Genomic DNA, 16052 nt, shown 5'->3' on the forward strand with positions numbered 1-16052 from the left:
ACGCTTCTGGCGTGTATTTGCTTCAGTGGCTATTTGTCCTACTGGGACATCAATTTGAATTGGGGCATTTTCCACCCTGCCACGCTTCTGGCGTGAATTTGCTTCAGTGGCTACTTGTCCTATTGAGACATCAATTCGAATTGGGACATTTTCCGCTGGTATATAAGATTTGGTTATCTTCTTTGTATCGAAAAATGCATCAAGCAATTCATTTGCTATTCTTTGCAAATGTATAATCTTTTGAACTTCTAGTTCACATTGCCCTGATCGAGGATCTAAATGCATCAACAATGATGCATTCCAATTAAGTTCCTTTTTAGGAAGCTTATTCTCTCCCCCTAATGTTGGAATTTTGATTCATCAAAATGACAATATGCAAACCGGGCTTTAAATACATCTCCCGTTTGTATCTCAAGATACCTCACTATAGAGGGAGAATCATATCCAACATATATCCCCAATTTTCTTTGGGGTCCCATTTTGGTGTGATTAGGTGGTGCAATGGAAACATATAACGCACACCTAAATATTCTTAAATGAGAAAATTTTGGCTGCTGGCCAAAAGCTAGTTGCATAGGAGAGAACTAATGGTAACTCGTTGGCCTCAAACGAATAAGTGCTGCGGCATGTAAAACAGCATGCCCCCAAACCGAGGTTGGGAGATTTGTTCTCATAAACAAAGGTCTAGCAATCAATTGGAGGCGTTTAATAAGTGATTCTGCTAACCTATTTTGTGTGTGAACATAAGCTACTGGATGTTCAACACTTATTCCATTAGCCGTACAATAAGCATCAAAAGCTTGGGAAGTAAATTCACCAGCATTATCAAGACGAATTGCTTTGATTGGATTTTCTGGAAATTGTGCTTTTAATCGAATAATTTGAGCCAGTAATCTCGCAAACTCCAGGTTGTTAGAAGATAATAAGTACACATGTGACCATCTCGAAGATGCATCTATCAGGACCATAAAATATCTAAAAGATCTACATGGTGGATGAATAGGTCCACATATATCACCTTGAATCCTTTCTAGGAATTCAGGGGACTCAAATACAATCTTTACTGGTGATGGCCTTAAAGTTAACTTTCCATGAGAACATGCAGCACAACAAAATTCACTAGTTTTAAGAATCTTCTGGTTCTTTAGTGAATGTCCATGAGAGTTTTCAATAATTCTCCTCATCATGGTTGTTCCCGGATGACCCAATCTATCATGCCAAGTTATGAATTCATTTGGGCTAGTAAACTTCTAGTTTACAATGGTATGTGATTCAATTACACAAATCTTGGTATAATATAACCCAGATGAAAGTGAGTGCAACTTTTCTAATATAACTTTCTTATTTGAATCATGAGTTGTGATACATAAGTACTCATGATTTTCATCATTCATAGTCTCAATATGATATCCATTTCGGCGAATATCTTTAAAGCTCAACAAGTTTCTTCGAGAATTGGTAGACAATAGTGCATTATTTATTATAAATTTTGTTCCTGCAGGAAACAAAATTATAGCTCTTCCGGAGCCTTCTATCACATTGCCTGAGCCAATAATAGTATTAATGTTTTCTTCTTTTGGCACAAGATGGGTAAAATATATATTACTTTTAAGAATAGTGTGCGAACTTGCACTATTCGCAAGGCAAATATCTTCAGAATATGTCCTTGCTATTTTTCTTCAAAAACAAATAATAATCATAATAAAATAAGTAAAAGTACATGCACAGTAAAATTATTCATATGAATACTTAGCAAACACACATATTAAACTATTCCATCATTGATCAAATAGCCAATATTTTCTTCAGAATCCTTAAAGAAAGTAGATACATCATTATGAGTGGTGGAATTTTCATCATTTGAAACAAAATTTGTTACCTTTACTTTGTCATCCTTTTTCAAGAATGCTTGATAATGATCAACTAGGTGCCTTGGGGTATGATAGGTACGTGACCAATGACCCTTTCCATCACAACGGAAGCATTTATCCTCAATTGATATACTTTGCCCATTGTTTCTTTCTTTATCCCACTTCTGGTGAGATCCTTTCTTGTGAATATAATTTCTTTTTCTTCCATAATTTTTCTTGTTATAAAAATCTTGCCATTTACTTCTTTTGGGGTTATAATTTGCCGCATTTGCTTCAGAAAATGGGGCGGCGCTATCTGGGCGCGCTTCATGATTTCTCAAAAGTAACTCATTGTTGCGTTTAGTAACAAGAAAGCAAGAAATTAACTCAAAATATTTTTTAAATTATTTTTCTCGATACTGCTGCTGTAGGAGCACATTCGAGATATGGAAGGTCGAAAAAATTTTCTCTAACATATCGGGCTTGAGGAAGTATTACCGTCTTTTGATGATTGTACCTTTTTCCAAGGTCTTTCCACAGATCTGCAGGATCTTTTAATGTGAGATATTCATTTTTCAATCATATGTCAAGATGACGATGAAGGAAAATCATAGCTTTGGCTTTATCCTTTTGGGATGTATTATTTTTAGCCTTAATGGTATCTCTAAGATCCATTGAATTAAGATGGATTTTAGCATATAATATCCATGATAAATAATTGTTTCCAGATATAGCAAAAACATTATATTCAAGATGAAAGAACTTCGACATAATAAAAATTTGTTACCTGAAATCTTCCTAAAATTTCGTTAGAGTTTCGTGCTAATAACGTGTAATAAAATAACTAAATAAATAAATAAAGAAGAGGTAACAAATATAAAATAAATAAATATAAAAAGAGAAAAAGAAATATTGCAACATAAAAAGAAAGAATTGTTTTATTGATGTATACAATTGTCCCTTAGTTGCTTCTCTATTTATAGGCGAACGAAGATTTACATTTTCAAATTTCTTTAATGCACTCATCCTTAAAAATATGAGCGGCCCATAATAAATAACATCCACATACTCATTATTCTTATCGCTAACACTTAATTATTTTATATATCTTATTGACCGTGACAAAAAATGAGTACGTATCGTGTTGACATTGTCAATAAAATAAATAATAAAATCTAAATACCTTGTTAACCAAAAAAAAAAAACTCTAAATATCTTGAAAGAACATACATCAGTAATTAATTTCTTTATTTTATAAAAAAAATCCCTATATTGTATACACTAGTGGAAGAGATGTAAGCAATCTGACTATACAAAATATTTTGTAAGAATCAATTTTACTCAGGAAGAACATTTGTATTAGCAAAAACATGATGAATACGAAAAGAATAGAAGAAACATTATTACAAAATTTGTCACTTTTGGACATATCAAATTATTTAAATTCATGGTAAAAACAATTATTTAGTACATGTAAAGCTAAAGGGGTTAACTTTAACCGTCAAATTAGTAGAGACCTCCTTCAATTGACAATTTCACAGGGAAACAACGTTCTGTAGATCACACTGTAAAAATGTCCCAAATATCTTATTTGTTATCATTGCAACAACAAAAAAAACCCTTCCTAACTATCTATTTGATCTCTCACTATGAATACACACGGATGCTTTGTGATAACAAATAAGACAGGCTATAAATTAGTGAAGCACCATTCTTTTTCAAGTATTAATAATCAAAAGGAAGCCAAACTAATAATCCATGCCACCCATACCACCCATACCACCCATGCCACCAGCCATTGAAGGAGCCTCGTCATCCTTTGGGAGTTCAGAAACAACAGCCTCAGTTGTTGTCATCAAAGATGATACACTGCACAAAAATTTTGATAAGCAAAAGTATATAATAAACAATTAAACATAAACAAAAACAGATTTATATCCAGGTTGGATTTCTTAGCATCTTTTACCTGGCTGCGTCAACCAAGGCGGTTCTAATAACCTTCAGTGGATCAATAATTCCAGCTTTAACCATATCAACGTATTCACCTGATCATGAGAATAAGAAGTTAATAGGAAAATCAGTGATGCTGCTTGGCCTTATCTTTTGACATGTAAACATCAATTAAAAATAACGCAAGGAACACTAACCTTTTGCTGCATCATATCCAAGATCAGGGTTGTTCTGTTCCAAAAGTTTGCCAACAACAACAGCACCCTCAACTCCCGCATTGGTCGCAATTGTGTGCACAGGAGTCTGGAATGTTTTTCAATTCAGTTAATAGTATAGCAAGTAAATAAGAGTGGAACTTGTGATAAAACATACTACATCCCGAAGTAATGGAGGAGGAGGCCTCAAACGAAACAGTAAGTTACGATAAAGACGAGCAATTTGTTTAAGGACAGTGCAGCAGAAAAAGAGAAAAAGGGGAAGAAAAGGGGGGGGGGGGGGGGGGGGGAGGGGTTGGGGTTGATCTAACCTTTAAAGCATTTTGGATAATTTGTACACCTATCTTTTGATCAAAGTTGGCAGTTGGAAGCTTATCTAACTCACTTGATGCATAAAGAAGAGCAACACCACCACCTGTGCAGAACATAATATGTAGTTATGTCAGGTCTGATTTAGGATGTGAAACTGAGTATACAACTGCAAGTGCTAATAACTTACCAGGTACTATGCCCTCCTCTACAGCGGCCTTGGTTGCATTCAAGGCATCTGTCACTCTATCCTTCTTCTCACCAACTTCAACCTCACTAGCTCCTCCAATCTATGAAAGGCAAGTTTCTTATGTTAATATTATCAGTGTGGAACCTTAACATGTTACCAGGTAAGAGACCACTGAGAATCTGGATCAACTTAATAATCCCACCTTAAGAACTGCAACACCCCCAGAAAGCTTGGCCAGTCTTTCCTGCAACTTTTCCTTGTCATAATCTGAAGTGCTATTTTCAATTGCTGACCTAATCTGCTTGTTGAAAAGATCACAAGAATCAAGTCAGGAAAACAAAAAAAATACAATGTGAGTAATTTAAACACCATCAAAGGTAGCACCAAATTTAAGAAGAGATCCACTCAAACCTGATCACATCTTTCTTCAATTGCTTTCTTGTCACCAGCTCCATCAAGAATGACAGTATCATCTTTAGAAATTGTCACCTAGATTATTAAGAACTTTAGTTGTCAAAATCAATTAAAATTAAGCCAAAGACTTTATTTTGAGCTTAAACACTAGCTTCTGAATTATGGTGTACATGCTCTAACAAAACTCTATTGTCCATTAAATTATATAACAAATCCAGCAAGAAAGAAAGGTTACCTTTTTGCAAGTGCCAAGCATTTCCGAATGCACTTTTTCAAGATTCATGCCAAGCTCTTCAGTGATAAGCTAAAAAGATATAAAAGGTGTATCATTCATAAGCTTTTTAACATAGGATTTTACTTAATAGTAATAAGTAATAACCTCAGTAACAGAACACTTACTTCACCTCCTGTAAGAACAGCAAGATCATGGAGGCCTGACTTCCTATTTTCACCAAAACCAGGGGCTTTGATGGCACATACCTGAGCCAATGCAACAAATACCACACAAGATAAGCATAAAAGGATCCTAAATCTGACTTGAACACAAAAGGTAAATCTCTCGGCTAGTGTAACAAACCTTTATTCCAGCACGAAGCTTGTTTAGAATGAGAGTTGCAAGGGCATCACTTTCCACATCCTCTGCAACAATCAACAGAGGTCTTTGTTTCTGATAACAAAGAAATGTCAACCAATTACATACTACAAAAGCTGATACTTAAAAAAAAAAAAAAAAGGAATACCGAAAGGAAATTGTTGTTGCTTACCTTTAAAGCCAACTCTAGTACTTTGACTATAGCATTAATACTCGAGATTTTCTTCTCATGGATTAGAATCAGTGGATCCTCAAGTTCCTGTAGTCGTAATTTACATATAACATGTTAAAAAGAGGCCATTCTATAATCTTAAAAGTAAAGAGGTAGAGAGGGAACATACACATTTCTGGTTCTTCTGGTTAGTTATGAAATATGGAGATATGTATCCCCTGTCAAGCTTCATTCCTTCAACAACTTCTAACTCATTGTACAAAGTCTTGCCGTCCTGAAACAGGTTAAAGTTAGAGCTGAACAGATGCAGTATCATGGGCATAAATATCCAAAACCATCAGACACAGAGAAACTAGAAACCAAAGAAAAAATACAGTACCCAAGTTGCAAGTATAAAAACTTACTGATATTGTGATTACACCCTCTTTGCCAACTTTCTCCATAGCTTTTGCAATTAGCTCACCAATTTCTCTCTCCCCATTTGCTGATATTGTCCCAACCTATCATCATAAATTTTAAAATGGAAAGTTCAGTCTCAAAATATTTGCTGCTGCTGCAACAATATCCCCATCATAAGTTCTAACGAAACCTCAAACACAAACCTGGGCTATTTCTTCAGAAGTACTAATCATCCTTGCTCTGCTTTTCAGATTTGTCACCACAGCATCAACAGCCATATTTATACCTCGCCTCAGGTCCATTGCATTCATTCCAGCTGCAACTGACTTGCACCCTTCCGTAAAAATGGCTCGAGTAAGAACAGTAGCACATGTGGTTCCTGCCAAAAGGAATAGCCCTTGTTATTATGTTACAATAGCAACATTACCAAAATAACTGCACAACATCAGCATAAGAAATGTAACAGTATCTTGAAAATGTGCCATGTCCTAGGAATAAAAGACAAACCAGTTACCAACTGTCAAAAATCCATGCATAACCATGAATGAAGACTTCACTTACCATCACCAGCAACATCATTAGTTGCATTTGCAACCTGTTTCACAAGACTAGCACCAATATTCTTGACCTTATCCTTGAATTCAATGCTCTTTGCAACGGTTACTCCATCTTTTGTTACTTTTGGGGCACCAAAACTTTGCTCAATCACCACATTACGCCCCTAACATCAGAAGATACTTCATATCAACAATCAATATGAATATTGAAAACAATAAATACAAATACGACAATTTGAATAAATTTAAGAAACAGAACAGAAATATACATTAAATAAAAATGCTATAACTACGTACGAAAAGATAAACTTTAACGGCATATTCATAAAAATATAAAAATGAAATAAAGATACAATTAAAGAAAATAAGTAGTCTAGACAAATTTATCTTAAATACTTCAACTAATGAACTTCCATTGTAGGAATATTTAATAAAAACAAATAAGAATCCAGAGCAAAATACAAATATTAGTATAGGTACATATAGCAACGTTGAAGTATCCATGACCATGAATCATAGCTTGTAATCATATAAAATGAAGAGACGACAATTGATATCTTCCATTCCTACTTCAAAAAGCAGTTCCTTTGCAAGAGAACAAATATTGATTGAATAAAAAGTCCCGGATCAGCATTCATTTATACATGTTTAAGTTTCATTCCAAACCCCTTCCACTGATTCTACCAATCTATACTAATCCCATTGAAACAATCAAACAAATAATCCGCTTATAAATTACCTTAGGACCCATTGTAACTTTGACAGCGTCGGCAAGCTCTTCAACACCCTTAAGCATCACAGCGCGAGCTTCCACGCCGAATCTAATGTCCTTTGCCGCATAGTTCCTGTTCCAGTTCAACCTACTTCCAATCTGTATCGCACAACGGTACACAACACCAATCAGCAAAAAAAAAAAAAAAAAACACGAAAAAAAAAATTGAAATTCCATTAAAGTAAAGAAAATCACCTGTTGACTGCTGCTCCTAGCAATCCTGCAACAGAATAATCATTCAAAAACAGTGAGACATTACATCAAATCAAAATACATGTACACAGTAATTAACATTGCAGGATCTATCTGTGAACAATACTCAAGAAATGAATATAGAAAACACATAAATGTAGCAACTAGCAAGATTCAAAAGCTTTGTGAGTTGAAAAAGGAGAGACTGTCATTGGTGTCTTACTTAGCTTTTGAGGCAAGAGAAGCGGCAAAGCGGTACATGGTGGTGGATTGAATTTAGCAAAGTGGAACTGAGAAAAGCACCGAGAAATTGAAGGGATTAATGGTTGAGATGAACAATGGAGCACACTTCCTTTTGAGACGGTAACAGAAGCCTCTAGAAGCAGCAGCTACCTGCAGGGTTTAGGGTTTTGTGTTTTTTTTTTAATTATTTATTTATTTATTATCTATTCTATTTATAAATTATAATCATTTGTTTTAATTAAGAGATTTCTTTTTTACTTTTCCTTTTCCTTTTCCTTTTCCTAGACATGTGAAGCAAATTGCATGTTCTCAACTATCAAGTCTCAAGTGATTTTTTTTTTTAATCTGAATTCCATGTTGTTGATGTGATGATGTCTTCTTGACGATTGTTGTTTCAGAGTTTTATCATAGCAGTCTCAGTTATCCAAATTAAAGGGGTTAAAGTGACAAAACTTATAAATGCAGGGACTAAATCCGAAATAGCCGCAAAACAAGGAAGGTAGTAGCTTATCTTTAAACACAGGACATAAATAAATAAATAAATAAAACTAAATATTGAAGAAAATGAAAATGAAGGAAAAAAAAAAGTTCTCATAAAATAACAAGACATAAACCCATAAACCCTAGTAGTGGTAGCTACTTCTTCTAGAGCCTTCTCGCACCACTTCAAAAGCAACCGTGCTTCAATCTTCATCTTCACCACTAGTCTCTGCAATTTCTTTACTCAATTCAATCAGCAGCCGCCATGTATCGCTTTGCCACTTCCCTAGCCTCTAAAGCCAGGTACATCACCCATGGCAGTGTCTCCTCGTGCATATTCTCATTTCTTTTTTCATATTTTGAGTATGAGTATCGTGTCGTATTTTGATGCAATGTTTCACTGCTTTTGATTCATTGTCACTGAATTTTTGTTATTTTTATTTGTTGCAGGATTGCCAGGAACAGCAGTCAACAGGTGAATTATCTTCGTTAATGGAGAAAATGTATGGACTAAAAATGATCCCTTTTTTCCTCTGATAATTGTTATTGTTTAATGTTGTGTGATACAGATTGGAAGCAGGTTGAGTTGGAGCAGGAATTATGCGGCCAAGGATATTCGATTTGGCGTGGAGGCTCGGGCTGCGATGCTTAAGGGTGTTGAAGAGCTTGCTGATGCTGTGAAAGTTACAATGGGTCCTAAGGTAATACATAACTTATGTTCTATCAAACTGTGATTGATATAGGTTGGTAGAGCAAGTGAAACTTTTCATATGAATCTATGGTTACCACAATGAAGCATGAATTGAAGATATCAATTTGAGTCCAACAGATTTATTGGTTCATCAGTCTTGATTGTTGATGCAAAGTATCTTCTGTTATTAGGGGCGTAATGTGGTGATTGAGCAAAGTTTTGGTGCCCCTAAAGTGACAAAAGATGGTGTCACTGTAGCCAAGAGCATTGAATTCAAGGATAAAGTAAAAAATGTAGGTGCTAGTCTTGTAAAGCAGGTTGCAAATGCAACCAATGATGTCGCTGGTGATGGTAAGTTGTTAATTCTTCACTATTGGCTACTCTTTTGTTTTTAAGAAATATGTGATTTTGTGGTTCTCTGGTGGTTGGAAATTGGTTTCTCTATGTTTGACCGCCAAATACTGTTACAATTGCTATGCTGATGTTGTTCAGTTATTATCTTAATATTGTTACAGAACCTAATAATGATGTAGTGAATTTTTGCAGGTACTACATGTGCGACAGTTCTTACTCGAGCAATTTTCACGGAAGGGTGTAAGTCAGTTGCTGCTGGAATGAATGCAATGGACCTGAGGCGAGGTATAAATATGGCTGTTGATGCTGTGGTGACAAACCTGAAAAGCAGAGCAAGGATGATTAGTACTTCTGAAGAAATAGCTCAGGTTTGTGTTTCAGGTTTTGTTAGAGCTTATGATGGGATATTATCTCAGCTGCAAGAAGATTTTGACATTAAATTGAACCTATTTCTACATTTGGGATGATAGGTTGGGACAATATCAGCTAATGGGGAAAGAGAAATTGGTGAGTTAATTGCAAAGGCTATGGAGAAAGTTGGCAAAGAGGGTGTAATCACTATCTCAGTAAGTTGTTTTATTTCCAACTTGTAAATTTTTTTTTTTGCTTGGATTTTAGTTTCTTCACGAATCACCAGGGGAGCCTCCAAATTTTTAGTGTCCATAATTTTCTGCATCTGATCAGCTCTAAATTTAAATTGTTCTAGGATGGTAAGACACTGTATAACGAGTTAGAAGTTGTTGAAGGAATGAAGCTTGATAGGGGCTACATTTCTCCATATTTCATAACTAACCAGAAGAACCAGAAATGTGTATGTTCCCTCTCTACCTCTTTACTTTATAGCTACTAAAATATGCCCTTTTTTAATGTTATTTGTAACAATGTAGTGTTATTGTGGCTACAGGAACTTGAGGATCCACTCATTCTAATCCATGAGAAGAAAATCTCAAGTATAAATGCTATAGTCAAAGTATTAGAGTTGGCTTTAAAGGTGTGCAATATCATTAGCTTTTTTTAATTGTATTTATTTTCGGATTGGCTTTTAAAATGTTCATACAATTGACATTTCTGTCATCAGAGACAAAGACCTTTGTTGATTGTTGCCGAAGATGTGGAAAGTGATGCCCTTGCAACTCTTATTCTAAATAAACTTCGTGCTGGGATCAAGGTTTGTTTCATTCTATAAATTAAATTTTTGTTGTTTACCTCAATTATTGGATCCCTGTTTTTGCTAATGTGGGTTTGTTGGATTGCCTCAGGTATGTGCCATCAAAGCCCCTGGTTTTGGTGAAAATAGGAAATCTGGTCTTCAGGATCTTGCTGTTCTTACGGGAGGTGATGTAAGTGGATTGTGTTGCTAATATTATTAACATAGACTAAAAATCTTATGTTACAAACATCTGAATGATACATTTCTCTATCATTTAGCTTATCACTGAAGAGCTAGGTTTGAATCTTGAAAAAGTGGATTTGGAGATGCTTGGCACCTGTAAAAAGGTAACATTTTAGCTGTACTTGTGATATAAATTTAATATACATGATAGTTTTTTGGCGGTGAATTTAAACACATTCTAAAACTAGTGTTTACTCAATAAATTTTCCTTGGGTCAATTTTAGTTGATGTTAACAACTAAGGTTCTTAATGTTTTAGGTAACAATTTCTAAAGATGACACTGTCATTCTTGATGGCGCTGGTGACAAGAAAGCAATTGAGGAAAGATGTGATCAGGTCTGAGTGAATTTCCTCATAAATTTGGCTTTACCTTTCTTTGTTAATACTAGCTTATCTTTTTCTGACTTGTTTTGTGTAATGAGCTTCGACTTGCAGATTAGGTCAGCAATTGAAAATAGCACTTCAGATTATGACAAGGAAAAGTTGCAGGAACGCCTGGCCAAACTTTCTGGGGGTGTTGCAGTGCTTAAGGTAAGTTTATTTTTTGTTGATCTTGTTTCTGAGTGATTTCATTATATTGGTGAACTTGTTAAGTTTCTATAATGATAAGATCAATATAACAAACTTGCAATTTACAGATTGGAGGAGCCAGTGAAGCTGAAGTTGGTGAGAAGAAGGACAGAGTGACAGATGCCTTGAATGCAACCAAGGCTGCTGTAGAGGAGGGCATAGTACCCGGTAAGTTATTAGCACAATAGCGCTTGCTGATTTGCTCAATTTTACAACCTAAATTAGACCTACATTACAATACGTTATGTTCCCACAGGTGGCGGTGTTGCTCTTCTTTATGCATCAAACGAATTAGATAAGCTTCCAACTGCCAACTTTGATCAAAAGATAGGCGTACAAATTATCCAAAATGCCTTGAAGGTTTGAATTATTTTTCCCAGCTTTTGCACTTATTTTTTGGTTTGTATCATTCTTCATCCACAGCAATTTGAACGCCACTCGCTGCCCTAAACAAGAGATGAATTTAACATGAATTTGCTCTAACATGAATTTTGCTTTTTTTAATCCAAACAAAAAAAAAACATGAATTTCACACTTATTTGATCACTTTATGCTAACGGTTTTGACAAACTATCCAGACACCTGTCCACACAATTGCATCAAATGCTGGAGTTGAGGGTGCTGTCGTTGTTGGAAAACTATTGGAACAGGACAATCCTGATCTTGGATACGATGCAGCAAAAGGTCAGTGTTGATTGCTTTCTTTATAAGTGCTGCTTACGGGTTGAAAGATAAGCCCCTCCGTGATCATTAACTTGTTCCACCATTTTTTTCCTCACCTCATGATCAGGTGAATATGTTGATATGGTTAAATCCGGAATTATTGATCCATTGAAGGTGATCAGAACCGCCTTGGTTGATGCAGCCAGGTAAAGCATATTAAGAAAATCGCCTAGGATATAAATCTATTTGATATAGTGTATATGTTTATTTTATATACACATGCTCATCACAATTTTATGCAGTGTATCCTCTTTGATGACAACGACTGAGGCTGTTATTGCTGAACTCCCAAAGGAAGATGAGGCTACTCCAATGGCTGGTGGCATGGGTGGAATGGGGGGAATGGGTGGCATGGGTTATTAGTAATTGCTATTTCCCTGTTAATTTGGGTTCCTTTTGGAGAACAAGAATGGTCCTGGTGCTCCAGTAATTTATAGCTTTTTTGTCTTATTTTGTTATCATAAGGCACCCATGTATTCATAGTGAGAGATCGAAGATGTAGTTAGGAAAACTTGTGATGATTGTTTTGAAATGGTAACCAACTTTGGGACCATTTTTACATTTACATTTTGATTTACGGAACATTGTTTCCCTGATAAATTATCAATTGAAAGATGGCCTTCACTGGTTAGCCCCTTTTCCCTTTCATCTATTCATGGGTTATACTGTGACCTTGTTAGTAAGCTATGTGTATCACAGATTTAGTTAGTATAGCAGTTAGAAGGGTAAGAAGTTAGTTAGAGCTGGATGACACTTGGAGTTAGTTTGGTAGCTAATTCAGAGCATGCTATATGTATAATAGAGGTAAGGTAATGCCCTAAATGGTTTTCGAAATTCCCAATTCGTTTCAATTAAGTCCTTACTTTATAAAATGACCAAATGTACTCCTCACCCGTTAGTTCAAATATCATTAGCCATTTTAACGTTGCTTATGTGTATAGTTAAGTGCCACATGGATAAACAATGAATTTAACTCAAATTAGTATTCAAAGTTTGTTTAAAATATCCAAATTAGCCCATACACAATTATAAAATTCTAACTCTTAAATCTTCATTTTCCTCATTTGTTCTTTCCTTGTTCTATGTTGTCTTTCTCTTCATCTTCATCATCTGAATTGAACTTGGTTCTTGCCAAAGCGCTATCTCAACGCCATCAAACTTGCTCTTTTTTGGTCTCTTTCAAGAATTTCAAGCATAAATGGAGCATTCACTTTTCCATGGTTCTTTGGGGAGCAGGATCTATATAGTTCAAACCAACCTTGTTCAGACTTCAGAAGAAGGGTTGCACGTAGAAATTTTCAGCAAAGAGCTAACTTCAACAGCATTGAAACGGTTGCTGACTTGTGAAGAAGTTGTATTATCACTATTAAAGGCGACACTCTTGTGTACAGAATCAAGAACAAAATTTAAGGCAAGAAATTCGACTTTCCAAAACGACCCCTAAAGCTCATTGTGAACAGCAATGGTAGAGATGACACATCAAGTACTCCGGCGCGTCGGAGCCGTTGAAGGCATCGTAGATCCTCACAAACAACCAACCCCGCTCCTCTGACACCACCACGTGCACACGATCCACCCTTGCGCTCCCCAGCGCCCACTGTACATTGCTCTCGCCCTTCCTCACCTCCGCCGCTGCAGCCCCGCTCTCTCCTTCAATCTCCGATGGATCTTCCTTTATCTGGACGAAGTTCAGCATGGGCATCATCTAAGGCCGCTTCATCTACGAGAGGCTTCTCCGATGGAACTCCTTCCTAAGTCCAGGGATCCCCTTCTTCCACTTTTTCACGTACAACCCGTCCAATGACGCCAAGAAAGGAACACCGGTGCCAAAGGTGGGTCCTCCCCCTTCTGCTCTCGATTGGAACATAGAGGAAGAAAGCCCTTTCAGATAGCTAGACACCACAGAACAGGGGAGGAACAAATAAACGAAGATAAAAATTTGAGAATTAGTGTTTTATAATTGTGTATTGGATTAATTTGGATATTTTAAATAAGTTTGAAACACTAATTTGAGTTAAATTTATTGTTTGTTCAGATGAATTTGCAGCAAAATTTGAAGTTGCATTTAACTGTAAACATCATGGTTAATGACATTTAGATCAAGGGAGACTTATTTTATAAAGTAAAGAATTTAATTATATTCGATTTTCTATATATGTATTTCACAACATCCTACTACTAATTTTTTTAGAAATAAAAAAAATTATGTGTAATTTATCGTAATAATTAATTAGTGTAGTTTTTTTTATACATATTTTATTTTATTTTTTTAATTTTAAATAAAAAATCGAACTCTTATAAAAAAAATTAATACTAAATTACAAATTAAAAATTTATATATCTAAAAAATTTTTTGAATACTAAAATATAAAGTTGAGAGTGAGATTTAGGATTTTTTATTTTAATAAATAAATTAATTATAATAATTACCGAAATAAAAAATTTTAAAAATATTTACTGAAATAAATATTTTTCTCTTATCTCGTTTATCGTAATTTTGTATGTATCTTGTTCTATAAATGAGATATCTCATTTACAACATGTATTTTTTAAAAAAAAAATTAAAATAATAAAAGTTTGATAATTTTGCATGTATTTTTTCAATTATCTTCCTACTATCTTATCAACCTTTTTGAGTACTAATTGATCAAATATATCCATTTTAATCTCTTCTATTAATCTTTTTATGTACTAATTGTATGTTAAAAGTTTGGGTTATTGATAATATTAATACTTTTTATTATTTTTAAATTTTTTAAAAAAAATACATGTTGTTTACATTAATATACATGTTTTGCATCCACTTCTCTTATCTCGTTTACACTATAAATAAGATACATGCAAAATTATCTCGTTTATAGTGTAAACGAGATAAAAGAGAAATATTTATTTCGATAAATATTTTTAAAATTATTTATTTTGATTAATTTATTTATTGAAATAAAAAATCTGTAAAATTTATATGTCTAAAAAAATTTAAAATATAAAAAAATAAATTAAATTTACATATTAAAATTAATAAAAATCACAAAACTAAAAGTCAAATTTGTGTTCTTAATATAAAAAAATTACATCAAGTCTCCATATTAATTGAAAATATCATTGGAAGCCCAACACCAAAGTTAAAAAGCTGTATCCTACCATCCAACTCACTTATAACAAGTCCACCAACAAGCTCACAATTGTGTTTTCTATATTTTTAAATTTTACTAGCTTGATAATAATTTTTATAAATAACGTGGATAATAGATTCTAAAATTGATTTAATAAAGTAAAAAATATTTTATTTTAAATTATTTCATAAATTTTAATATTAAAATAATTATTTGCACACTTAATAAATTGATCATTCAATTATTATTAACTGTACATGAATAAATCGAATTAAAAGAAATAACCATCTAATTAAAAATAATCAAAATATCTGCATATTTAATTACTTATTAAATTAAACATATTGTTGTGAAATAACTAAATAAATAAATAAGGAAAATGTAATAAATATAAAATAAAAAATATAAAGAGTCAAAGAGAGAGATATTAATAGTGTTGAAAGAAAGAAGAGAATGTTTATTGTTGCTATGTGTTTTTATTCAGATGCTTGAGCCTCTATTTATAGGTGCATATGATGACATTTTTCAAACTACAATAAATGGAGTCATCCTTGATAAACCAAGCTACATTGGAAATGGGCATCCACATAAGATCTTATCACAACACTCCCCATTTGATGACCATTTAGAATTATTGTCTCGTTAAAACCTTACTAAAGAAAAATCCAGTGGAAAAAAATCTTAGTGAAGAAAAAAGAGTACAATATCTTTTAGTGATGGAGACTGCCTCATTAAAAACCTTGTCAAGAAAATCCAATGGAAAAAAATCTGACCAAGGAAAAAAGAGTACAGTCTCACCCTCTTGCCGACATCATTTAATGTCTCGAAATCAGCACATCCCAATCTCATGTACCAATCTTTCAAAGGAGGATT

The 16052-nt window shown here is 34.1% G+C and overlaps 2 protein-coding genes across 2 annotated transcripts; one reads left to right on the forward strand and one right to left on the reverse strand.

Annotated features, from left to right (window-relative positions):
• Positions 1-3250: 3250 nt before the first annotated feature.
• Positions 3251-8111, reverse strand: LOC130948476 (chaperonin CPN60-2, mitochondrial-like). The gene is made up of 18 exons (XM_057877219.1): positions 7836-8111; positions 7616-7640; positions 7388-7519; positions 6653-6812; positions 6295-6470; positions 6097-6192; positions 5862-5966; positions 5693-5779; positions 5506-5595; positions 5328-5408; positions 5164-5232; positions 4926-5003; positions 4717-4812; positions 4515-4614; positions 4327-4430; positions 3998-4103; positions 3817-3895; positions 3251-3719 (listed from the first exon to the last, which is right to left on the reverse strand). Exons 1-18 carry the CDS (start codon positions 7871-7873, stop codon positions 3599-3601), a joined length of 1743 nt encoding a protein of 580 aa, XP_057733202.1. The 5' UTR covers positions 7874-8111; the 3' UTR covers positions 3251-3598.
• A 301-nt stretch (positions 8112-8412) lies between these two features.
• Positions 8413-12697, forward strand: LOC130948475 (chaperonin CPN60-2, mitochondrial). Its single transcript, XM_057877218.1, has 18 exons — positions 8413-8638; positions 8786-8810; positions 8905-9036; positions 9218-9377; positions 9573-9748; positions 9851-9946; positions 10087-10191; positions 10285-10371; positions 10459-10548; positions 10640-10720; positions 10809-10877; positions 11032-11109; positions 11209-11304; positions 11412-11511; positions 11600-11703; positions 11922-12027; positions 12134-12212; positions 12309-12697. The coding sequence occupies exons 1-18, from the start codon at positions 8601-8603 to the stop codon at positions 12427-12429; spliced, it is 1743 nt and encodes a 580-aa protein (XP_057733201.1). The 5' UTR covers positions 8413-8600; the 3' UTR covers positions 12430-12697.
• Positions 12698-16052: the final 3355 nt, after the last annotated feature.

Source organism: Arachis stenosperma, chromosome 9 (genome assembly GCF_014773155.1).
Source record: "Arachis stenosperma cultivar V10309 chromosome 9, arast.V10309.gnm1.PFL2, whole genome shotgun sequence".
In the NCBI taxonomy this organism is placed as follows: Eukaryota; Viridiplantae; Streptophyta; class Magnoliopsida; order Fabales; family Fabaceae; genus Arachis; species Arachis stenosperma.

Coding starts and splice junctions, on each gene's coding strand:
- LOC130948476 (XM_057877219.1), bottom strand. CDS start 7,873: ATGTACCGCTTTGCCGCTTCTCTTGCCTCAAAAGCTAA. Junction 7,641..7,835: donor TCTCTTGCCTCAAAAGCTAA/GTAAGACACCAA, acceptor ATTCTGTTGCAG/GATTGCTAGGAGCAGCAGTC. Junction 6,471..6,652: donor TAATGATGTTGCTGGTGATG/GTAAGTGAAGTC, acceptor TCCTTTTGGCAG/GAACCACATGTGCTACTGTT.
- LOC130948475 (XM_057877218.1), top strand. CDS start 8,601: ATGTATCGCTTTGCCACTTCCCTAGCCTCTAAAGCCAG. Junction 9,749..9,850: donor CTTCTGAAGAAATAGCTCAG/GTTTGTGTTTCA, acceptor TTGGGATGATAG/GTTGGGACAATATCAGCTAA. Junction 11,704..11,921: donor TTATCCAAAATGCCTTGAAG/GTTTGAATTATT, acceptor CAAACTATCCAG/ACACCTGTCCACACAATTGC.